At 33.4% G+C, this 25,629-nt stretch overlaps 3 protein-coding genes across 6 annotated transcripts; 2 read left to right on the forward strand and 1 right to left on the reverse strand.

The window, feature by feature from the left end:
• The first annotated feature begins 2,380 nt into the window (after positions 1-2,380).
• Positions 2,381-5,344, forward strand: LOC100806691 (F-box/kelch-repeat protein At1g22040). Of its 2 annotated transcripts, none has more exons than XM_006581497.4 (2): positions 2,381-2,742; positions 3,530-5,344. In XM_006581497.4, exon 2 carries the CDS (start codon positions 3,549-3,551, stop codon positions 4,977-4,979), a length of 1,431 nt encoding a protein of 476 aa, XP_006581560.1. In that variant the 5' UTR covers positions 2,381-2,742; positions 3,530-3,548; the 3' UTR covers positions 4,980-5,344. The 2 variants fall into 2 exon arrangements, with proteins under 2 accessions (XP_006581560.1, XP_003526599.1); XM_003526551.5 differs by lacking the exon at positions 2,381-2,742 and adding an exon at positions 2,765-3,390.
• Positions 5,345-7,420: 2,076 nt separating this feature from the next.
• LOC100807223 (early endosome antigen 1) lies at positions 7,421-19,125 on the reverse strand. Of its 3 annotated transcripts, none has more exons than XM_014776330.3 (11): positions 18,711-19,125; positions 17,708-17,901; positions 16,271-16,471; positions 15,613-15,735; positions 15,346-15,383; positions 15,135-15,264; positions 9,448-14,814; positions 8,945-9,079; positions 8,619-8,720; positions 8,399-8,541; positions 7,421-8,048 (listed from the first exon to the last, which is right to left on the reverse strand). In XM_014776330.3, exons 2-11 carry the CDS (start codon positions 17,783-17,785, stop codon positions 7,808-7,810), a joined length of 6,558 nt encoding a protein of 2,185 aa, XP_014631816.1. In that variant the 5' UTR covers positions 17,786-17,901; positions 18,711-19,125; the 3' UTR covers positions 7,421-7,807. The 3 variants fall into 3 exon arrangements, with proteins under 3 accessions (XP_014631816.1, XP_014631817.1, XP_040872327.1); XM_014776331.3 differs by having other exon boundaries at positions 17,708-17,925; positions 18,711-19,048; XM_041016393.1 differs by lacking the exons at positions 16,271-16,471; positions 17,708-17,901; positions 18,711-19,125 and having other exon boundaries at positions 15,346-15,387; positions 15,613-15,736.
• Positions 19,126-22,602: 3,477 nt separating this feature from the next.
• Positions 22,603-25,065, forward strand: LOC100807751 (alkylated DNA repair protein alkB homolog 8-like). The gene is made up of 3 exons (NM_001255237.3): positions 22,603-22,778; positions 22,993-24,058; positions 24,691-25,065. Exons 2-3 carry the CDS (start codon positions 23,019-23,021, stop codon positions 24,776-24,778), a joined length of 1,128 nt encoding a protein of 375 aa, NP_001242166.2. The 5' UTR covers positions 22,603-22,778; positions 22,993-23,018; the 3' UTR covers positions 24,779-25,065.
• Positions 25,066-25,629: the final 564 nt, after the last annotated feature.

Raw genomic sequence — 25,629 nt, forward strand, 5'->3', positions numbered from 1 at the left:
AAAGGGAATATAGCGGCGAGGGAAGGAGACAGTGGTGAGGCGTGGTCACGAGTATTCCATCAAGATGGGAGACTCACGAATCACGATGAGGTTGGCCTCGGAAGAAGAATGTGGTTACCCCGATGAAGAGTTGGCCAAGGAAGCTTCCAACGAGACTGAGCGATGTGGGGATTTAGATTTACGTGAGTGCGTTACTTATGATGGGCCTGGGCCTGGGCCTTGGGAGGTGTTTCAGCTTCACCATTCGGATTCGGACCCCTTCTTAAAAGGCACTGGATTTGGAGATCTTAATACCTACTTGGGCCGGCCTGCTTCTGCACCTCTAAGGCCCATGACTCCTGTCATGTGATTCTCAACTACCCTACCCCAGTTGTTTTCTGCATTTTCACTATTGTTTTCTACACCATTGTATTATGGAAAGTTTATTCTAAAATACATACAAATTGCATTCTTGGAAAGTGCAGGAAACAATTATGAGAGTGCAAGAAACTACAACCTATAGCAAAACAAACACCCTTTCAACTTCCTCGACCAATGCCTTATACTTAGTCTTTTTTTGTTTATGCACTTGGTCTCTTTGTGCTTATGCACTTAAGAATGTGGGATTGCATACTTCTTTAGCCACCATCGATTGATGCCCTCTTACAAGAGCCTTGGATACTCATCAATGCACTCATGCTTCTAGTAAGACACCCACAATGCACGTTTCCCAATCCATAGCCTTTATGTGACCTTAATCACTTGTGATACGTGCCCGAGGACTTCCAAGCAGTAAATAAGATCAAATATGTTAGACTTTTGTAAGAATATTAGATTGGTCAATTACAATATATCCTTATATAAAACCTAAATTTAAAGTGATATTTTTTTTTTATAAGACTCAATTTATAATATTTATTACATTAATTAATTTTGGACTAAAAGAGAGATAAATATTAATAATAATGATAATTTTAAAAAAAATATAAATTTAAGAAAAATTTATTACAATAAACTAAAATAATTATTTTTTATAATCGTGGTGAATTAAGTAATTGAATCTCGTATACAAGAATATAAGGACCATTACACTCTTATATTTTGAATGTTTTTGGAGTAAGTTTCCTTACCCAAAGACACGCTCTAAAAACATGAACATATACATAATAAATTTTAATTAATTTACAGTTACTGTTTAAAAAGATGCGTAGATGAACTTGCTTTGGCATATGAATACAAAAATGGGGGATGTTTGGTGTAGGCACGAGATATAAAAGGTCAAAATCAAAAATTGAATTCCACAGCCCAACAGTCACGGGAATTGGGGTCTGGCGAGAGCGAGTGGAGTCCAAACTCAATCCACGAGTGAAGACACGTGGAAGTTGGAACAGAACCATTGATAATAGTCCAGCAATTAGATATTTTTTAGAGGCCTAATTGATTACCAGATTAATAAAGAATGAGTCAATTTGTTTAGGTTGATCTAAAATATATATATTTCAACTCAATTTATTATGGGATGGATCATGGATGAACCAAAATAATTAAATGTGGCAAAAAATATATTATGGGATGTCGGTTGGCTTATCAAGTCATTTATAAGTTGATTCATCTAATTTAAAAATTAAAATTTACAAGATCAATATAGTAAACTAAAAAATAAACCGCTTTTTCTAACTTTCAACCTTTACCAAAAACTAAATAAATAAACACAAAAAAATTCAACAACATACTAATTTATTATAATAACTTTTTTGAGGCATATTATAGTAAATTTTGAAAATAGTTAAATGAAATAAAAAAATGTTGAAGAATTTCATAATTAAAAATTAAATAAATAAATCATTAAGCATGCAAATTAATGACATGTGATTATTACAACTTAAATAATAATCTTAACTATGCAAAGTATTTTTTTTTAAAAAAACTTCATCACCCATAATAATATTATTTAATTCAAACATAATTGACTATTGATATTAAAAGAAAATAAAAATAATAAATTTTAAATTGAAAAGTTTAATTTTAGTCTTTTTTTTTATAAAAATTCTATTTTTTTTCCCAAGCGCTAACTAAACCATTGTTTATCTATCTAAAACGCATTGTCTAGTCACTTGATGAACCAAAAGTCATATACATTTCAAAATTTGAAAAATGAAAAATAGTCTATTTTTTTTAGAAAAACTAAAATCAATTTTTTAAAAAAATTTAGAGAGATCTAAAATAAATTTTATCCTAACATAAAAGGTATATATATATATATATAATAAAAACTTATCATATTCTTATTATATCATACTTTTATTCAATTTTTATTTCATTTACTATCTTATCATATCATAATCAGAAAAGAAAAAATTATTAAGGTCAACATAATAATAAAGAATTTGGATAGCTAAGTGGATTTTTTTTAAAAAAGTAATATCACATCACAAATAAGAATTGTTTGGTATAAATATATATTTATCATATGGCTAAAGTATAATACTAGTACCAGTTGTGTTAAAAAAAAAAGAAGAAATGGCAAGGGTAGTTGTGTTGTGAGTTAAACAACCATAGAGGGGCACGTGTCAGAAAAATCGCAATTAGATTATGTTATCTGGGATTTAGTATTTAGCATTAGCAATGGTTGGAATTGGGAGTTACCTGCAACTTTCAATTTGAACGCAAGACTTGCAGTGAAGTGTGCGTCATGTGCTGATGCCACTTTCTCTCACTTTTACGTTTTTCATCGATCCTCTTCTCTTTGCTCGTCGGGACCAGGTATTCCTCTTCTTCTCATTCTTTTCTTTAATTCTATCATTTCCACTCTAAGCATCTCTTTCTCTTTTATTCCTTGCTTTTTTTAATTAATTACGTCTTCCTTTTCTGACTCTAATTTCACTCTTCAATTTCAATGCGCATCATTTCTAGTTTTGATCAAATGACTATGGGATGAGTTTCTTCATTCGTTATTGTGTCTGTGTTTGGAGAAGTAGTGTTAATCAAGGGAAGTGGGGAAAAACCTTGTTCAAAGTGATGCTTGAAAATTGTATTTTTTTTTTTGTAAAAATAATTTTTAAATATTGTTTTCCTCTCTGACTTACATCCTGGGAAGGTGAAGTTCTGAAAAATTGTTTAGCCTTGGGTGTTTCTTTCTGTTGGATCTGCATCTTCTGATTTATTGCATTATGTGATGCTTTTCCTTTTTTCTTGTTTCTATTACCTGCTTCTGATGGCTACTTGTGTGGAAGATTTTATTAGTTTTATTGGTAAAAACTAACAAGTTGTCTATTGTTTTCTTCATTTTGATGAGTGAAGGAGTCATGATGGAGTTTTTCCTTTTTAATTCTTTTTCAAAAGGGAAGTTTGTATTGCCTTTGAAGTCCTTGGAAGGTGTTTGATGTTCCATTTCTCTCTTGTTTTATTGTTGTAAGTGATGGGTTGGTTGTTGTTTGCTTATGCTGCTTTTTTGTCTTTTTATTTTCCATTGGATAGAAAGGGGTCATTTGATGCTTACAATGCCTTTAGTTTTTGAGAACTGAAATTTCCTCTCTTGGTGATAATGCAGATATTGAGTTTTGCTAGATATGGGCGCATTTTTTAGTGTGGCGAGTACAAAACCTGACCAAAGGGAATGTAGTGAAATCTCTCCAAATGAAGCATGTAAGAGGCAAAGAATGTCACCTACTGTTGATGAAGAGAATCCAAGGCTAATTCCTAATCTCCCTGATGAGTTATCACTTCAGATTATTGCTAGGCTTCCTAGAATTTGTTACTTCAATGTAAGGCTGGTATCAAAGAAGTGGAAGTCAACTATCATGAGTTCTGAATTGTATAAATTAAGAAAAGAACTTGGGACAACTGAAGAGTGGCTATATCTGTTGGTTAAGGTTGGAGAAAATAATCTTCTGTGGTATGCTCTAGATCCTCGTTCTAAGATATGGCAGAGAATGCCTAATATGCCCAATTTTGTTAACAAAGAAGAATCTAAAAAAGGTTCTTCTAGGCTTTGGATGTGGAACATGGTGGAAGGTATAAGAATTGCTGAAGTTATTAGAGGCTTTCTTGGACAGAAGGATGCATTTGATGAAATGCCTTTTTGCGGTTGTGCGATTGGAGCTGTTGATGGATGTGTTTATGTTCTTGGTGGATTCTCTAAGGCTTCAACTATGAGATGTGTCTGGCGGTTTGATCCAATACAAAATACGTGGAGCAAGGTGACTTCTATGTCAGCGGGTCGGGCATACTGTAAGACAGGCATCTTAAATAACAAGCTTTATGTTGTTGGAGGGGTTAGTCAAGGTCAAGCTGGATTGGTTCCTCTCCAATCTGCTGAAGTTTTTGACCCCTCTACAGATACATGGTCACATGTACCTAGTATGCCATTCTCTAGAGCTCAAGTATTGCCCAGTGCTTTTTTGGCTGACATGTTAAAGCCTATTGCCACAGGGTTGACCTCATACATGGGAAGATTATGTGTTCCTCAGAGTCTGTATTCATGGCCCTTTTTTGTTGATGTTGGGGGAGAAATCTATGATCCTGAAACTAACTCGTGGATAGAAATGCCTGCTGGAATGGGTGACGGATGGCCTGCGCGGCAGGCAGGTACCAAATTGAGTGTTGTAGTGGATGGTGAATTATATGCTTTTGACCCTTCTAATTCTATGGATAGTGGAAGAATCAAGGTATATGATCAAGGTGAAGACGCTTGGAAAGTAGTTATTGGAAAAGTCCCCATATATGATTCTGCTGATTCAGAGTCTCCATATCTACTTGCTGGTTTCCATGGAAAGCTTCATGTCATTACCAAAGATGCCAATCATGATATTGCGGTTCTGCAGGCTGGCCTGCGCGATAATTTGGATTCTTCACCATCACTCTCAACTCTGTCACAAAGTACATTGCAAGAATCTCCAGAACTGGCTGCCGAATCAGATGCAGCAGTTGTTTGGAGGGTAGTTGCTAGCAGGGATTTTGGGCAGGCTGAACTAGTCAGTTGCCAAGTTATTGATATCTAGACTGAAACCAAACAATAAATGTGAAAAGCAGTGATAGTATTTGTTTGTCGGCAGCTACACGACTTAGCCTCATGAGAATGGAGTTGGGTCCGTTTGTATTTTGAATCAGGTGTGTGAACAAATAGCTGAGTGTTACTATCGTGTTTGGTTTCACGTATTGGATGTGATTTTACATGTTTTGGATGTGATTTTTATAGCTTTCATGTCCCAAACGTGATTTCTCTATTCTTAACGTGTTTCCAAACATGGTAATAGTTCATCTCTACGACTGTACCTATTGATCTTCTCATACGAGGTAATTAAGTGCCACACCTATTGTCAATTGCGGTACTGATATGCCAGAATAATATCAGAACAATTCATTATTAGTATGTCATTAGAATGTTAGATTACATTAGATAATGCAAATAAGAAGCCGAATTATGCCATGGAAAATTTAGAGTGGTAAAGCTCTTGGTTAAGGAATAAAAAATAAAAATAGAGAATTTTTAAGGAAAATAATATTTTATGTTATTGATGTTCTTTCATTGTTATTTTTTTATACTTTATTCATTTCAAATTATCTGTCATTTTAAAAAAAATGTTTTGTTTCAAATTATGTTATTTTAGAAAATAAAAATGCTTATTATTTAAAAAAGAATAAAATATTTTTTTAGTTTCAATATTTTCGCTGAATCTTGTATTTAGTTGTCAAACTTTTATATCGTTCAATTTAGTTATTAAATTTTATATAAAAAAATATGTTTAGTCTTTCGCAATTTATAGTTTAAAAAACATGTAAAAAATTGAGAGTAAGTTTAGGGATTAAAAATATATTTGTTTTTTTATAAAGTTTAGAAACTAAATTACACATGAAAGCTCAAGAATTAAAAATAAGATTCAATGAAAAGGATTAAAAATATATTTTATCTTTAACAAAAACACTCTTATTTGTCCTTATTATCAAAATATTTAATTAATTCACCATTACAATTATTTTTTATAAGGATATTATAGTTAAAGAGGACTAGGCAATTGAAGTTGTTGTGGGACAGAGATTGTAAACGTGTAGGTTATTCTATTGTCCCTACTCCTCTTCCTTGTAGGGAAATTTATTACGATTCATGCGCTCCCCTTTAAGAAAAAATTGTAACAAAAAAAAATCGAGTATTTTATAATTTTTATTGTGTTACCAAACATTCACTACTAAGCATTGTGAAGTGTGAACCGAACACTACGATTTTTTAAACGTGATTTTGAGAAAAATAAGAATTGGTTATTACATCTTATTACGAATAATTAAGTTACAAGAGACTTTTAAAAATAATTAAGTAGTTATATGATTTTAAATTTTAGTTATTTACGTTATATATATAACTTAAATTTGTTTCTCGTATAAAAAAATTAGGAGGCATATCTAACGAGAGAATAATCTTTGTGAGAGTGAAAAAATTTAATGTAATGTGATAATGTAAAAAAGTTTGATTTTTTAAAAAAAGAAAACTCACATGATCTATGCATTTTATGATTATTTTTTTAAAATATAATGATACCCGATTATGACATGTTTGTATGACATAAGTTAATCAAGGAAAGATTTAAATTGTTACCTTAAAAGGACTCTTAATCATGCCAACAATCTTGATCTAACATTAGAGAAAACCTTAATTTCATGGTTGTTGTCTTAATAAAAAATTGTGGGAAAAATTATGGAGAATTTTTTTTTTCTATCTAATTGCTATGATTTTTCATAACATTATATCTCACAAAATTATCTAATGTATCAATAGTTTTATAGAAAAAAAAAAACACAAAGACACCTCATTTGAGTAATCTATTGCCTTTTTAGTTTTTGCTTTTTGTAATTTTTTTAAAAAAGTGTAGATAATTTACCTTTAATTTCTATTAATTTTTACAGGGTTTAATTCAAAAACAAACCAATCATTAAACAAAAAAATAGACATATTTTGGGAACTTAAACAAAATAATAAAGACCAAAACTAAATATTTTAAAAAATTACCAAAACTAAAATAAAAAATCGTTATATTACAAAACCAAAAACGTATTTAAATCTTCCTATTATCAATGTGATAGTTATAAAATAAAATAGATATATCAACGTGATAGATTCTTTCCTTCTCTTAAAATCATTTTTAAAAAAAATAAATATATTATATTATTATTATTAAATAAAGTATATTTTGTTAAAAAAAAAAATCATTAAGAAGAAGAATTATTTCTCCTCAAAGGATACCACTTGCCAGGTCCAAAGTCACTGTGTGGTTTAGAGTAAAATTTGTTTTGGATTCTGACCTTACAGCTTAAACTAGTTAAAAGCTCAACTTTCCGACTAAACAATCAACTTAGGTCCAGATAATCAATACTTAGTTTAACCTGGTTTTAATTACAGACATCGAAACATATAGCTAGTTCAGCTGGAAAAACAAAAAAAAAAAACAAGTTTTCACAAAATTGTTTTTAAATAGAAATAATCTTGTTCTTGTTCCTGTACAGAAAAAAACAATTGCAGCATTCAGGGTCTGGTAAAAGATGTTACAGGGATATATACTTGGATTCTTAACACAAATTATTTTATTTACACAGTATTATCTGCTGCTTAACTTTGGAGATGATGTAATGCCATACCAACCCTTGCAAAAATATAACCTCTCGCTATGGCTGTGGAGCCCCTTATATCATAATCTTCTATCTATATATAATTAACAGAATGGAATATATGATGGGGCCACGAATATATTGAGCATGAATTATTATTAGCCTGTGCAGGGGGGTAAAAAATGCTTCCTTACTGTGGCTATAAGAATGGTCCCAAAAGGAGGATGATGAATTAATTTGAAGCCTTCTTAGATGCTCTTGTATTCTTAATAGTCATCATGAGTTTTTGTCTTTCACCTTCAACCTCTGCAAATTGAAGGCTTAACTGAGAGTAACGGTCATGCATCTCTTTCAGTTCTGTCTCTACAGCAGAATGTCTTGTCTTTAGTTCCAACATGTCTTTAATTAGCTCATTGATGTCCCTGAAGCTTCTGAATACTGCTTCTTCATCACTGTGTTGTTTCAAGAAAGAACTGAAACAGAAAAGAAAAATGTCTCAATGCCGACACCAAGTAGAAACTTGTTTGAAAAGTGTAGGGAGCAATTACAAAGGGTCAGATTAATTTCAAAAATTGTATTTATGTCTAGCACTACCAGATTCTGAAGAAAAGAAAATCGTACAATACATATAACAATTGAACATGTGTAAACTGAAGCAGAAGTAAAAAACCAAAGACAGTTTACTGTTATTGAACTTAGAGTGGCAAAGTTTTTTACTAGTCAGCAAGTTTTAATCAAGAAGAAAGAGGTGGAATCTTAACAAGAAGTGCTTCCAAAATTGCAACTTTATCAAATCTCATTACTGTTGCAACGGAGAGGGTACCTCTGAAATTGGATGTTTGAGGACTTCTTGGTCCGCAATGCTTCAGCAAGCTCAATCTCCAAAGCGAGCACCCTTTCTAATGCATTACCGCTGATAGAGAATTTATCAAAAACAGGGAATATGTTTCCTAACTCTTGATTGGCCTGAACATAGTACAAATTTAATAAGAATCCAGACAGAGGTATGCTTCATAGCAATCAACACAACAAGAATCATTTACCTCGTGTAATTGCATCAGTTCTCTTTGCAGACCTGGAAAACTTGACTCGTGGCTTTGACCATCTACTGAAGGAAGCATATTCTCATTTTTCATCCTTTCCAACTGCAATCAGAAGACAGAACTTAGAGATCAGACACGACTATAAATGTGGCAACTCAGACCAGGAAAATGCAAAAGATATCTATATGGGATAGTGCATGATATTAGACAAGGAAAGTACTACTTTTAAGAGTAAGGAAGACTGGAGCAATAAAAGAGTAATGGAAACTATAATAGATGAAAAAAGATCAAATAATGACGCCAAACTATGCATTTTAAAAAATTACCTCCTTATTCAAGTGATCGATGCTAGATTTCAAACTTTCAGTTGATGCCACATGCTTCATTACTTCTTCTAGTTGCAAGTCCTTTTCAGTTCCAAGAGTTTGGCATCCATTCATAACACTAAATGCAAGAGGATCCTATCAAATAATTATACAAATAAATTGTTAAAGCTTACCACTTAAGATCAACGAAGGAATGAATGCATTGGATATTACATTAATAGAAGGTACATAAATTTTTCTTCAAATGATACTCAGTTCCAGAGTTTGAGAATAATTCAACTACTACTAAAATAAAGACTAAGATTCCTTTCTTAATTAAAATATCATGCTGGACTCTGATAACAGCTAGTAACCTTTAGAAGTTTGGATAATCAACATTTTTTTGCAATCAAAATAAATTTTTATTATTGTATCAATATATCATCCTAGAGATAAGGTGATTTCTTCTTTTATGAAATGGTAACTAGAGATGTTTTATAAAAACAAATAAATAAATCAGTTACCTCGGATTGCATATTGATGCTTGCACTCTCTGGCTCATGACTGCAAGCAGCACAAGTAGAATTTTCTTGAGGATTAAATGAAGAGAATGCACCATTGCCCTCATTCAGAGAATTCACATGAGATCGGGAAGTCTCAACCAATTCCTTTGCCAATGTAAGCTCTACTTCAATTTTGGACTTCTCCTCATTGCATTTTACAAGAGAAGCTTCAAGTTCTTGCTTTTCTTGCTTACAACAGTCAAGGCTTATCGCTGAACACTCCTTTTCAGCCTGTAGGAGGTCATAAGCATTTAACAAATTGCGTTTATCAGAAAGTACAGCCTGCAATTCAGCCTCCAATTCCAAGATCTTCATTCCCAGCTCTTCATTAATTTTTATTTGAGAAGCTTCAGACTTTTTTCTATTCTCAGTTTCATCAACTGCATCTTGTAGTTTCCACAGCATTTCCTCACTATGCTTTTTTGACAAAGACAGCTGTTGTCTTAGTTCTTGTAACTTTGATTCATATTGTTCCTTGATAAATGCAATTCTCAAGGACTCCTGCATAGCAACCGGTGGTCCTTCATGTCCTCTTCTGTCATGGGCATTAACACACTCAGCCTCAGCTTTGTCTTTCAGTTCCTTCAAATGAATAGACAAATTCTTAAACTCCTCTGTCTTCAAAACCTGTTCAGCAAGCCTCTTGGTAAGTTCATTACATTGGTTCTGCAGCCTTAGCAGCTCATCATCTGATTGTTTTAATGAAGTGAATGCACTTTCCAGTTCATCCAATTTGCCCCGGAGAACTATACACTCGAGTTCAGTTTCCTCCTTGGACAAAAAGAGTTCTTCAGCATCTCTACAACAACTTGCCAGCAATTGCTCCAGCCTTGCAACCTCGAGGACACTCTGTCTTTCACACACATAAGAAGTATCGCTGACCTTCTCTTTCCTACTCTTATGCTCCTTAAGCTCTGACTTCAGTTCACTGTTTTGATCAATTAGTGCTCTATTCTGAGCAGTCAAGTCCTCTAACTCATATTTCAAGAAGTCAAGACTCGCCAACAATCTTGTGTTTTCTTCAATGCAAATCCGTTCTCTTGAAAGACAGCCATCCAATTCAGATTCTACATCAAGATTCTTCTTGTGGAGCACATCAAGTTGCCTGCAAGTGGAATGAAGTTTCTCAGCTAGCTCCTCCATATGATCCTCAAACTGAGCACCGGTAAAAGTCATAACAACATCTGTAGCTATGGAAAATTCATGCATTTCAGATAACCGAGTTTCCAGACAACTAATTGAAGAAGATTCTTTTAAAGCATCTGTAAGATGTTTCTCAGATTTCTCTAGCAGATCTGAGATTCTTGATTTTTCAAATTCTAGGTCTGTCACCATTTGCTTTAGATGGACAAGTTCTTGTCTGTTTAGATCAGAATCCTGCAGCTGGCATTGCTTCTCATTCAATTCTGTGGTAAGATCTGAAACTGTTTTCTCCAACTTTTCTCTGACAGTTTTCTCAGCATGCAACTCGTTATGCAGAGAATGCAAGCTCTTCTCCAAAAAATTAAGTTCAGATGAAATCTTGGCAGATTCTTCTGCTTTTTCCTCTAAAGACAACTCCAATTCTTTCTTTCCCTGCAGCTGACTTTGCTTCTCATTCAATTCTGTGGTAAGATCTGAAACTGTTTTCTCCAACTTTTCTCTGACAGTTTTCTCAGCATGCAACTCGTTATGCAGAGAATGCAAGCTCTTCTCCAAAAAATTGAGTTCAGATGAAATCTTGGCAGATTCTTCTGCTTTTTCCTCTAAAGACAACTCCAATTCTTTCTTTCCCTGCAGCTGACTTTGCTTCTCATTCAATTCTGTGGTAAGATCTGAAATTGTTTTTTCTAACTTTTCTCTGACATTTTTCTCAGCATACAACTCATTATGCAGAGAATGCAAGCTCTTCTTCAAAAAATCAAGCTCAGATGAAATCTTGGCAGCTTCTTCTGCTTTTTCATGTAAAGACGACTCCAAATCTTTCTTTCCCTGCAGCTGACTTTGCTTCTCATTCAATTCTGTGGTAAGATCAGAAACTGTTTTCTCCAATTTTTCTCTGACAGTTTTCTCAGCATGTAACTCATTATGTAGAGAATCCAAGTTCTTCTTCAAAAAGTCAAGCTCAGATGAAATCTTGGTAGATTCTTCTGTTTTTTCCTGCAAAGATGACTCCAAATCTTTCTTTCCCTGTAGCTGGCTTTGCTTCTCATTCAATTCTGTGGTAAGATTGGAAACTGTTTTCTCCAAGTTTTCTCTGACAGTTTTCACAGCATGCAATTCATTATGCAGAGAATCCAAGTTCTTCTTCAAAAAATCAAGCTCAGATGAAATCTTAGCAGATTCTTCTGTTTTTTCCTGTAAAGATGACTTCAAATCTTTCTTTTCCTGCAGCTGGCTTTGCTTCTCATTCAATTCTGTGGTAAGATTGGAAACTGTTTTCTCCAACTTTTCTCTGGCAGTTTTCTCAGCATGCAACTCATTATGCAGAGAATCCAAGTTCTTCTTCAAGAAATCAAGCTCAGATGAAATCTTGGCAGATTCTTCTGTTTTTTCCCGTAAAGACAAGTCCAAATCATTCTTTTGCTCTTTGATTGTTGCTAAGGTCAGCTTATACATTTCAAGGTCACTAGATGAAGTATCTAGCTTTATAATTTCTTGAGCAAGGTCCTGATTTCTGGAATTAAGTTGTTGTAGCTCAGCTTCCAAATGATCCAGACCAGACAAAAATTCTTTGTGATGCTGAGAAAAGAATTCTTCAGCTTCAAAACCAGCATTAATCCTGCTAATGATCACCTCAAAATCTAACTGAAGTTTCTGCAAAAGGGCACCTGACACAGTTATCTTATGTAACATCTCTTGCAAATCATGCTCAAACTTCTGTTTCATGACTAGAACATCTGATTCTGTGGTATTTAAAGATACTTGAGCCATAAGTTTTTCATGCACTAGATTCTCCTTCTCTTCAATGAGTAGCAGGATTCTACGAAATGCACTTTGTTGCAGCTCTTCTAGTTGCAATAAGAGGCCTTCTAAGTCTTCACATTCTGAATCCAAACAAGCAGATCTACTACAAAGAGAAAGTTCACTGTGTCTTTCTTCATATGATGTAAGCAATTTCTGTAACTTATTAGACAAAAAGATGACATTATTCTGCAGATTATCCTTCATCGAAACTTGCTCGTCATATTTAGCTCTGATAGATTTTAACTCTTCCTGCAAAATGGATAGTTCATCATGAAGATTATTCTTTTCTAGGCTCTCTTTTTTCAATAAACTCTTCAACTCTGAGTTTTCTGTACTGCATGCCATGTACTTGCCCTCATAACTTCTATACTGTGTTAGAAGAACTTCCAGCTCGTTAATTTTCTCGGTAAGGAGATTGTTTTCATGAGCAAGATCTTTTAAATTTGCCTCTAAAATTTGGTTCTGGAGAGCAATATCATTGCTATTTGCAGTGCAAATCTCCTTGTACTCATTTAGCGAGAGGATATCATTCATAGCATTCTGCAACCTCAACACTAGTAGCTCATTGGATTCATTTGTAAGCTCCAGCTGCTGAGAGAGTTGAACAATTTTCTCTTTCATGAGTTGAATGTCAAGACTTGCTTCAAGCAATGTTTCTTGCAGAGCCTTAGAAAACACATCTGAGTATATATTTGCAAAATGCATTTGGCTGATTTCTTCTTCAACCTGTCTGTACAACCCCTCTTGCAACTGAAGAGATCTTTTCAAATCGCTGAGTAAAATGTCTTCACCCAAATGTTGTTTTTGTAAGGAAGAACTGTGATTTCGGCATAGCAATCGATTGGAAGTATGACCTTCTGAAAGTTTAGGATATGTCACTGGCTCTGGGCTACCATCAGTATTTGGAAGTGAAGAATCAGAAAGGGTCTGTTTTATGAGATTCTCATTTGTTTCATGCATAGAAAGAACCTGGCAAGAAAGCAGTTCAAGATCTTTTTGCAATTGACCAACAGCAATAGAATAGTTCAATCTGGCCCTTTTAAGGGCTGCTTCAGCTGAAACAGCCCTTCTTTCAAACTCACTGTTCAGAGATTCCAAAATGCGCTTGTCTTCAGAAAACTTCATTATCTGCTCATTCATATTTTGGTGCATTCTCTCCATCTCAGTCTTACCAGCAGAAATTGTGTACAGACAAGTAGAATGTTCATTCCTGAGGTTCTGCAACTCAGCCATCATCTGCCTTTGATTCTGCTCAAGTTCCTGAATAAGAGCTTCATAGTAGCACTCCATCTGGTCCATTTTCCGTACAAGGCTTTCCCTTTCGGTTTTGGACTCATCTAGCTCTCTTAGAAGTGCAAAAACTTTTTCTTTCATAGGAAGGGTAGGATCAACAGAATCAGACTCGTGAGACACAGGGCCAGGTATGGTAAGATAATGAGTCATGCTTTCAGGTTGAAATAAACCTGCATCAGACCCAATATCTGTTAAAAATTGTTCACTTTTATGTAAATCCATTTTCTTGTTCTCTCTTTCATTGACAACTTTGGCCCCTGAAATTGGCTCTCCAGATTCTTGTTTGAGATTCTGCAAAATCTCAGCCAGTGCTTCTAACTCCAAGTTAAGGAACCTACAATCCCTTTCTGGAAATCCCATAGACACCTTCTGAATATCTCTTATCTTCCCTTCCATGAGCAAAAGCCCCTTAAGCCATTTAAGCTGTAAATTTTGAAATAATCTATCCGGATCTGTACCAGTAGGTTCTTTCTGAGGGAATGCTAAGCTCAAGTTAGAACTTTTAAGCTGCTCAAACTCATCTCTGAATTTCGAACACTCTGATTTGAGTACTGCAACCTCCTTTACTAACTCTTCTCCTGATGAAATCTCAGCAGCAAGTTGCTCAGAAAACTTATGCGTTTCAACACCTATTTCATCAGCATGATTTTGCAAAGAACTTACCTTCAGTTTTAGATCAAAAATAGACGACTTAACTGCTTCCAAATTTCCCATAAGTCTGCTACTGTTCCTATCTTCAGAAGCAGCAGCCAAATTATTGGCAGCTGAATAGTCTATGCTCCAACCATGAACCCGATCACTACCCTGTGCAGGAAACTGATTATCAGGTGCCTCTCCTTTCTCTGGCTGAGAACTTTGACTGAGGGATAGGCCACCTAAATCACAAGAGACTGCACTTTTAAGACTGTCCACTTCATGTGTACTGGAGATATCATGCTTCTCTGTATATATGCTTTCAGAAGTACTAGACGAGCCATCAAAGCCAGCAGCAGAGTCAGCATAATCTTCATTTACCCCTGATTCTTCTTCAAGTGAAGAAATGCGGGGGAGATCTTTAGATTCTCTTTTCAATTTCACTCTTGAATGAACCTAATTTCATGAAATAAATAAGGGGTTGTGTCAAGCAAATGAAAAAAAAATGCTTAATTTTTAGGAAGTAAACCAAGACTACATGCATGATTCTCCATATGGATACTAGATGGTACATCTTTTTTTTTTATAAAAAAAAGTTATATTTCATCACCAAGAACACATAATTGCTAAGTAGTTTTCATTAGGATTAAAAAGGAATGTATGTATGTATTCTGTCTGGAACTTGTATTTTTATTTTTGTAGAATGCTTTATGCCCTTCCAACCAAGCAGAGGAGAGAAAATATATAATGCTTGTAAAGGAGAGTAGGTGCGAAACCTTATTTATATGATTATTGACATTCTGGTCAGGAGATGACTCTTTGCTGTCAGCAGATTCATCATGAGTTCCTTTGTCAGAGGTTGTCTGTAGACCCCTCTCTCTGAGTTCCCTCTGCTGCTCAAATTCTCTGAAAGAGATAATAACATCAAATAAATATATTGTTTTCAGAACATGCACATCCTTAAATGTCATAACACATTTATGGTACCTGAAACCAGTTTTGGAAGTCAGAAGCTGCACTGTGACCTAGCTTCAAACAACAAAGAGAAAAAAGAACATCAAATCCAATGATGTCATTAGCAACTGAAGAACTCCAAAATGAAAAATTTGCAAGAGTTGTATATGTCATTGCTAGGTATACAGAAATGCATAAACCATTAGATTGTACTTCCACACAACCATGTAAGTGAATAACCAATGAATTAATAAACTTGAGAAAGTTACATCATAGATAGATGAAGTCAGAGATCCTCACATGTAGTGTGACTCCAGGCTCACTTCCATTAAGAGGCAAAGCAACAGCTGTTGGCTTCAAGGCATCAACAAAATCAGCTAGATTGATGTTGGCCTCGCCAAGGATGCTAGATCTTGACGAACCCTAGAGTGGTTAGGCCAAAAATAAAGTCAGTAAAGTTCTAACTTGTAACACAATTAATGGCCACAAGCGTCAATGCCATTAGAAAACACAGACAATATTTAGGTACTTTTTATGGTGGCAAGCAACAACGGAGAGGATAGCTTGTCATAAAATAATGAATTATGTTCTATCATGAGTCAGAGTGTTGATTAGATTTTATCCCAACATTAAGATCCATTCAAAATCTGAATCTGATAATTTTGAACAAGAAACTTTTTAAATTTAAAAACAACAATTCAAGAGTATCTCTGAATATTGCATCACATTGTTAAAGAATATAATCAAGATCTCAGAACATCAATTGGGTCAACAAATAAAAAATATGCTCATAAAAGATGCTCTATTAGTGTGGGTGATATAATGAAGGTTTTTGCATTAAGCCATAAAAGATATGATTAACTTCGTCTTATTGGGTTCCTGCCTTTCACATGTGACAATTCTATAATGCTATGGCATAATAAATTGTATTTGTTTAAAAGCCATGAAAGAACATTACCATCCCCACAACAAATTTATAAAACTTTTCCTCATATTGTCTAGTTTTAATGTCTTGGAGGAGTCTTGTAGTTTCGTAGATTGGATCTGCCCACTTGCAGGTTCCATTTCTCACATTTGCTTTGGTTGTCTTTGATGTAGCCTTCACAGAGTCAGCGGGGATGAAAGAGATAAACAGTTTATCCCATCCTGACTGTGGAATCTATACCAAACAGAAATAAAATTTGTCCTTAGTAATTGCATAAAGAAATAGAAGTAGAACTATGGAATCAACAGCAATAACAATATCTCTGTCACAAACCAAAACAGATTTAGAGCAGACTCCTTCCAAAATTTTCAACTAACCATGGAAACTTCCTAAATATAAATTCTCTACAAGATATCATCCAACCATGATGACAATATTAAGGGTCATGTAACTGTAGCTGATAAAGAACCTGAAGTAGCTTCATTCATATTACATTCTCAAAATGGAATTTTAAAATAGCAAATAGTCAAGATAGGGGTGGAAATAATTTGAAACGACTAGTATACTATAAATGAGTTCAAGAGAAGAGTTGATAAAGAAGTCAATACTTGCATTAAGGGACCTCAGGTTTCTAGAGCTTGATTAATTTTTTAGTAAGATGCGGATGTAAAACTTAATCACTGCTAAACTTGATCAAGAATTTAAATCTTCTTCAACAATGGCATAAACCTAAAGTGTTTATTCCTTACAAAAAAGATAGACCATTTTAGTATTAATCATTTCACAGGTGAACATTTCTTAACCCAATAAAAGTTTAGAAACACTGTCACATAGATATTAGAGCCATCACATAAAAAATATAGGATATTCCTGATATGAGGACCATTTTTATTTTAGTTAAAGCCATAGACTCTAACTAATTATACCTCTAATAAAAAATTTGAGCCTAGACCACCTCTAATCTAATTAAAGAGGGAGTACAAAATGACTACTCAAGCCTTTTATATAGGCTCTAACTAATTATTACCTCTAATAATACCAAAGAAAAAGAAGTTTACGAATTGGTTGCAACATAAGATTTATAAAGCAATATCATATTTGGGTTTGAAATAAATTTGACCGAGATGATAGAATCATAAGACAAAATAAACAATGATAAGCACGTGAATACTAGACAGAAATTAGTATGACAAATGAGAGTGCCAACCATCATACCGACATACTGACAGACATGCAACTTATAACATAACGCCAACTAAACTTTGAATAAATTCTGAAAACTGTAGGTTTAAAAGGCAACTCAGACCAAATGTGCAATGCACTCAGAACATCTTTAGGTGACAGATGGGAATTCTCTAAGCTACAGGGATTACTTTCCCTTCCAACAACCTAAAACGAAATTTCTTCTTGTGAAATTTGAAATTTCCAACCTAAAGAATGGAGGAAAAGTTGCATAGATGGGAAACTTACATGTGTAGCATGGAATTGGAGCCGGAAAACAACCTTTACTTTTGTCTTCTCAATCTTCCACTTAGTAACCCTCGACATTGTCCAGAAAATTAATCACGCCTTATATGCATTACTGCATAACTTACAGGCTCGGTTTTCATTCCCAGCTCCCACACAGGGTTAATTGTTTACTAAGATAGCCACCAATGCAGTACCTGAATGCAAAAGAAGCAAAGAATCTGCATTCACAAGTATCCTTATTCTTAGGAAACACTTAAGCAATCATGCTGCATTAAGCAAACTTTAAAAGCAACTCAGCTATAAAAATATAAAAAAATAAAAAAACTCAAGCCAATTGATGAGCCCCTGATCCAGAATTACAAGCACTATGTCAGGTACAGAAATTACTTATTATATCCTTAGATGAATTAAACGATTTGCTTTAGTAAGCTAAAGGACTCAACCAGTACACATTTTGAAACCAGAGAAATAGGGAGAGAGATCCAAATTGAGCAATGCATCAGTCTTTTCTAAAGCACTTCACAACAGCAATGAACCAGTAAAATTTTGGGCTAAAAAAGATCCAGTAACATAATTATGAAGGCTGTCTTCATATTACTGCAATATGTGATTATTAAACAAAGTCAAAAAGTTCTGCAGCAAGAGGCACTAAGAACCTACAACTTTGAACAGACTCAAAATTTCCAACTTCAAGTTAGTCAAATATGACCCGAAATAATGCAACAAAAATGCTAGATCTCCAAAATAAAACATCAGACGAAACGTTTGTTTCCAAAGTCAAACACATTTTTCAATCAGACAAGAGTCCTTTCCAACTGAACTGAAACATTTTTCTTCCTGAACTCGCAAGACTAAACATTTTTCACCAAATGGAACAACTAAATCCAACATTCTCCTTCATTTTCAGAACAAAAGTAAAAGAGGAAAAAAAATAATGACGGGAGGGAGCAGAACCCAGATTGAAAAATAAATTGAAAAAAACAAACTTTTTACTGTGACATACCTTGTTGAGAGACGAAAGGTTGAAAATTTAACCGGGAAAATCCACGGATCGAGCAGAAAGAATTCGAATTTTAAGCAGAGGTGGAAGTGGAAGATGGGAAAAGGAGGAGGACCCAGAAAGATGCTGATTTTAGACAATGGCGCAACTAAATACTGAACCCCAAAAAAGACTCAGAACCCAAGGACTGACAAAAGCATGGTAGAGTAAAAGAGAATCCTAAAAAACCCAATGCTTACACAAAGCTAGTAAAATAATGTAGCTAAAAATAGCACTATTTTTTTTTTGTATTTTCCTCCTTAGATATTGTTGACACTTGCACAGTTGCATAATTCAAACCAAAACATTACCAACGAGAATTACCATAGGGACAAAACAAAAACAATCACCTCAATGCCACTTAAAGCATGACACTTAAGATTTGTCAAAGTTACTGGCCGCTACTATGAGTATAAATTGTTGCAAATTTTCTAGTTCTGTTTTTATTCTTATGGATAAAAAAAATTAAATTACTTACTAGTACTTTTTTAATATATTAAATTAAATAGTGTTGTTGTGGTCTTGTAGGGTGGCATAAGAATAAGATTTCAGGCTACAAAGCAACTTGGGTATATTGGGTTAGGTACCCTTGCCCCTCCAGATCTGTAGCTGCTTAAGAAGCAAGAAAGATTGAGACTTTTGAGACAAGTATCAAGATTGAACTAAGACCCACAAGGGAAAAAAAGTGGAGAGAGATTTGATTTGAGTTGTTGTGTTGTGTTGTGTGGGTTTTGGTTTGTTAAGTTTTTTTCTTCAAAGAAAAAACATAAGGGTCTAGCTAGCTGGCGTGAATTAGCAGAAAATATAACAAGTTATAAACATTAATAAAGTAAGGTAAAATGGCGCTGTGAAGGAAGGATTAGATGTTCTATCAACTTCACGAACCCACTAACACTATGCCTCTAATTAGTGATTATCATTTATCACTGTCTAATTGTCTAATTAGGCATATATCTACGAATTGGGTGGGGGAGTCTAATTAGAATATTAAATTAGCATTCTTAAAATTATCTTGCAAGAGTAGTTTTCTGAGTTTCCCGTGTCTCAGTGGTTTTGACTAAATTGGGACATGATGAAGCAAAATAGCCTTATCCCTCCTTGATTTATGCCTGGTTTTAGGGATTTGGAGGCTTCTTGTCATTTTGGTGTTGTTTTTACACTCTATAAAAATGCCTACTAATCAAGAAAAATGAGCCATTTAAGTTTGTTTTTTTTTTAAAATAAAAAAAACTTCTTTTTGCCAAAAAAAAAAGGATTCATCTGAAATAAGTTACCCAAAATTTTGTTTCCCTACTTGAAAGTAAATTATTAGCAACCTCGAACCTTAAGCCGCCATCTACTGTTTATCCAAATCTAGTTTTTCATTGTACCGAAAGGTGTTTTAATTGTTTAAATTAATAGTCTTTGATAGACAATTGAGTGTGACTTTAAATTTGACCGGATCATATATTAAGAAATAAGTAAATAGTATATCAATCGATTGGTTAAAAAAAAATAAAAAACCAATCGATGGTGTAAATATCATCAATTAAATTATTAACTTTTATAATAACTATTATAAAAATTATATTAATAATAATTTTTTGCATTGATGATATAAGATACATTAATCTTTTAAATGTATGTTTATTTTATTGGTGTGTTATTTTCCACTAATGTTTTGAGAAAAAAAAACCCTAGTGTTACTTATATAGTAAGATGCATTAGAACTCACATTGTCTTAATTTGAACGGAAAAACAAATATAGTCTACTAAATTTTGTGATGCGTGTAAGGTTACAATAAATGATTACTTATTACTCCTTCTAATCATTTTTATAAAAATTAAATTATAGGTTTTGGTTCATCTTTTTATAAAAATCAATCTAATTAATGTCAATTGCATTATTTTTGTTAAGTAATCCCTTTAATTATGAATTATTTCTTTTAATTCATTGAATATTAGGTAGAATACATTAATATTTTAGATTTTTCCGGTCTAACACCAAATTCGTAAATCAAGAGTATAAAATTATTCCAACTTATTATTTCATGTTCTTTGATTCGAGTGTTAAAGTATATAATTGTGTTAAATTCTTAAAAAGACTAAATAATCTAATTTCCATCAAATGGGTTTTGAGTTGCTAAATGTGTGAATGCTAGGAAAAGTAAAAGCAAGAATCAAAATTCATAAATCTATATTGCTTGCAAGTTGCAATCAACATTTACACGACGCATTCACACAATTATTAATTCAGAACCGTTGATCAAAGGTACAGTTTCATATTTTATCACAGTAAATAAAATTTAAAATACATATTTAAGATCCTAGTCATCCCATCTTCATTCAACTGTTACGAACGCGTGAATCCATGTAATTTCTTACTGCCGTGAATCCATTTTCACTTGCCAACCTCAAAATATCTGATGTGAACCTTTCCTATTGGTATTGGTACAATTGGAAGTCTGAAACTTGAATTGCAAAGTGCAGGTGCGAAGTCAATTCGGAATCAGAGATTATGAGACACCAAATAAACTAGTCCAGAAACTAATCGAATTTATTAATTTCAGAAAATGTAAAAGAAATCAACACATAAAACAAAAGAATTCCATAGAAGAGTACATTGTTGGAGACATGCTGACAAGAGGATTCAGCCAAAGATAATAATAATAAGGAGCTCCGATCCAATTGCTGATGTCGCTTGATCGATCATGTGTACGTAGCGAACTATGCTCACCATATAATAATAATTTAAAGACACAATGGGAATTGTGGGGGACATTTTTAGTGGTCTCCATGCACATGGCTTTGTTTCAATGGAGCCTCTATTTCAACTCAAAATAAATACTCATAGTAATGTATTGATCATGCCACACAGCTAAGCCAATACCCTTTATCACGTGCAACGCGTCACGCAGTTGCTATTGTGGTTAAGTGGTGGTACTCTCTCTGTGTATTGTTTTGTGGGGGGGTTTATATGCAGATTTTCTTTTTGGAGGTTTCAACTTAATGCTGAAAGGTAGTAAACATTTAATGCAAAGGGTTTATTTGAGTTGAGAACGATAAATTTATCTTCGTGAGAGACGCGCGCTTTACTTAAGGAAGGGTGATATTAAATGTTAGATATGACATAATCCCAAGCCACATATTACCATCTCCGCAAGTCAATTTCGTTTCACGAGACCATTCACACTTTAATTCTACGTAGTACTCTCTCCATTTTTTTTAATTATTGAATTTTTGGAAAAAAAATGTTTTTATATATTTATTATTTTTAAATTTTAAGGTTACATGAATTATTATTTATTTTTTGAATAACTGTTAGCAAATCAATTTTGTGTATACTTATTTCTTTATTTTTTAATTAATTTTTTATAATATTTTAAATTAATATGTTAGATTAAAATTACAATTGAATCAAAATTAAAAAAAATGTATAAAATATAAAAAGATTAAAATTATATATTTTTTAAATTAGAAGAATTAAAATTAAAAAAATCACAAATCAGATAATAAAGATAACTAAAATTATAATTTAACCTAAAAAAATACTTCATTCATTTTAGTATGATTGTGGTATAAGAGAAAAAAAATTGTCACAAAATAATTTTAATTTTTTAATGTAATATTAATTATTTTTTCTTGATTTATGTAAAATAATTTAGGACAATAATCATTTAAAAAAATATATAAATTTATATTTTAATGTTTTCTATTAATTAAAGTAATATTTAATAATCAGGTTGGAGAAAGCAACTTAACCTTAAAAAACTATCACATTTGTTTGGAAACAATTCTTAAATAAAAGTAATTTGTTAAGATTTAAGCAAAGAAAGATAGGCTTATATATTCACCAAGAAAAAAGGAAGATGGGCTTATATTTTCAAGACCCGGCTGAGTTGGACAAAGCGGGTTTTGGAGTGTGTGTTCGGGTCTTGGCCGCCACCGACGAAGATGTTCACTTCAGGATTGTCTCCATCTCTCCTATTCCCCGCATTTCATCACAAACTTTATTCATTTCTCTTCTCTATTCGCAATCATCGCTGTTAACTGGTAAGCAATTATTTGCTTCTAATTTGGGAGTTTCATGATTCTGACCTAACTTTTCTCACATCTTCTCATTTGCTCTTTTCATTACAAGTTTGCATATCTTGGTTTTGGGTTTTTATATTTTGTATATATATGAGTATGAATGAATCACTATTGGGCTGTAGATTTTATACATAGAGGGAAATACATCATTTGCAAAAATCTGCTTTTTATGCAGGTGCATTCTGGAACACTGGCTGGTTAATGATTCATAGTGTTCTAAAAGCAAGTAGGTTTCAAAATCCACGTAGAGAAGCCCTTGTTTTGACCATTGCTATCAGTGGTTGTGTTTGTCGTTTAGCATTTAGCTCAATGAAAGAAATCAATTGTAAAGTGGATTCTAGTTCATGTACTCTTGCCCCCAATAGGGAACCCTGCATCACAGAGTCCTTATCAGTTAGTGGGAATGGTACTACTACTTCATCTATGAGTGTAAAATCCACCCCTGAAATTGAAAAGAAGTTTGTTCATCATGTATATGATGCTATTGCGCCGCATTTCAGTGCCACCCGGTTTGCCAAGTGGCCGAAGGTTGCAGCATTTTTGTCATCTTTGCCTTTGGGATCTCTTGTCCTCGATGCCGGATGTGGGAATGGGAAATACTTAGGTTTGAATCAGGATTGTTTTTTTATAGGATGTGATATAAGTCCTTCCTTGATTAAGATCTGCTCGGACAGAGAGCATGAAGTTCTGGTCGCGGATGCTGTGAATCTCCCTTACAGGACTGGTTTCGGTGATGCAGCGATATCTATAGCTGTGTTACATCATTTAAGCACTGAAAATAGAAGGAGAAAGGCAATAGAAGAATTGGTCAGAGTTGTTAAAAAGGGTGGCCGTGTTCTGATTACAGTTTGGGCTGTAGAGCAAGAGGATAGTAAGCTGATTACCAAATGGACTCCACTGAATGAGAAGTATGTTGATGAGTGGGTAGGACCAGGTAGTCCTCATACTCGGGCACCTTCATCCTCGTCATTGGAAAGTATCCCCGAAAGTGAGGTGAGTACCTCTGGTGAGCACATGGAAGTTTGCCATGAGGCACATGCATCAAGATATTTGGAGGAAGAAAAAAATATAAAGAATCAACAGGAATACTTTGTTCCCTGGCATTTACCTTATCATCGTGCTGAAATCAGTGGCGCTTCTGCCGAAGCTCTTGCTGCTGGTCTGGCAACGAAAGATGACAAAAAAGGTGCTGTGGTGTATAATCGATATTATCATGTTTTTAGTGAAGGCGAGCTTGAAAGGTAACATTCCATGGCTTAGATCTTTTTCTTTTATTTGTCCCCATGTAGTAATTTGCTAAATTCACTCTCATCAGGCTTCGTGTTTGACAAGCTTGATCTTGAATGTCTATTATGCTATGTTAGCATACTTTATATCTGAATCTAGAAATATGAATTATGTAAGCAAAGTTGGATGAGATGGAGACCTTAGATTCAGTAAAAGCTGTTCAAAGTTCAACTTAAAACTTAAAAATTGCTGCTTGAGTGTTAGTTTGTTGTCAAATTGTAATTTGTTTTCCCCCTTATCAAAGAGATTGAGTTGCTACTTGTTAAAGGAAAATTTAAGGTAGAAGTTATGATATTTTTGAAAAGACAAGCTATGGTCTTTACAAGTAACAAAGGGATTGAAGTGGGCACTGTCATGCCATCGTGTGTCTTCCTTACCACTTTATCCAATCAACTGGATCTGTAGTTGCATGACAAATTTATGATGACCTTTTTATTTATTGGTCCCTTGCTACTCTATGTTTCAAAATAAACATTTCAAATTTTAATATATGAATAATTTGGAATTGCATTTTAGATGACTTTGCATGCTTATATGCATGATGCACAAGTTCTGATTTCTAACTTATTTTCATATCTTTTTGCAGTTTGACAACTGAAATAAACAATGCTATAATTGTTGATCAGTTTTTTGATAAATCCAACTGGTGCATTATTCTAGAGAAGACAGTATGACCAAGAAAGAAGAAACCTGGTTGATATGTGTAAGGGAACAAAACTAGGCTGCTGCCTCCTTTAAACATCCGTCCAGCTTCTCATCCTTGAGGGAGTATAGCAGGCCGGATTGTAGTATAACAACTTTTACAACATTTATCTTGCAAGTTCAACTTTGAATTAAGGATTGTAGTATAACAACTTTTACAACATCTAACTTGCAATTAAAAAATATACACAAATTTGGATGAATTAAGGATTTCATCAGACTTTTAGTATAAAATATTTATCAAATAATCTCACTCAAATCTTTGAGATTTTGTTAGATTTTTTTTATTGGTTACTAGATTTTCTTGTCCTTATCACACATACCTATATTCTTTTTTTAATAATTTTCTAGATGTGTTGTCATCTATATTTCTCCTATTCTTTTAGAATAAAAAAATGCCAAATATATTTTTTCCTTCTGCACTTTCTCCTTTGTTTTCTAAATTAAATTAATGTTTGTCTTGTATGCTAAAATTAATCATGTTTTTCTTATATTGACTATGTTCATAACTAACTTGTTCGACATAATGTATTTTCGTGATTGTCACCCTTAATTTTGTTATTTATATAATTCAGTAATTCTCCTATCAATTTTTCACCCTCACTTATTCCTTTTAGTATATGCTTGTTATTACATCTCATTTAAATATGTCATTACATTTATCATAAAATAATTATAGTAAATAAAATAAAAAAATAATGTATAATTTTAAATTTATTGTTCAAATCCAAAAGTGAGAATGTGAAGATGTTATTGCAATAAAAGTTGGTATAGGAAGACATAAAACTAGAATTAATATAATTATTAAAAATTAAAAAAATTA

This window comes from Glycine max, chromosome 6 (assembly GCF_000004515.6).
Source record: "Glycine max cultivar Williams 82 chromosome 6, Glycine_max_v4.0, whole genome shotgun sequence".
NCBI lineage: Eukaryota > Viridiplantae > Streptophyta > Magnoliopsida > Fabales > Fabaceae > Glycine > Glycine max.

Coding starts and splice junctions, on each gene's coding strand:
- LOC100807223 (XM_014776330.3), bottom strand. CDS start 17,785: ATGTCGAGGGTTACTAAGTGGAAGATTGAGAAGACAAAAGTAAAGGTT. Junction 14,815..15,134: donor TCAATAATCATATAAATAAG/GTTTCGCACCTA, acceptor TCATGAAATTAG/GTTCATTCAAGAGTGAAATT. Junction 8,721..8,944: donor TCGATCACTTGAATAAGGAG/GTAATTTTTTAA, acceptor TTCTGATTGCAG/TTGGAAAGGATGAAAAATGA.
- LOC100806691 (XM_006581497.4), top strand. CDS start 3,549: ATGGGCGCATTTTTTAGTGTGGCGAGTACAAAACCTGACCAAAGGGAA.
- LOC100807751 (NM_001255237.3), top strand. CDS start 23,019: ATGATTCATAGTGTTCTAAAAGCAAGTAGGTTTCAAAATCCACGTAGA. Junction 24,059..24,690: donor AGTGAAGGCGAGCTTGAAAG/GTAACATTCCAT, acceptor ATCTTTTTGCAG/TTTGACAACTGAAATAAACA.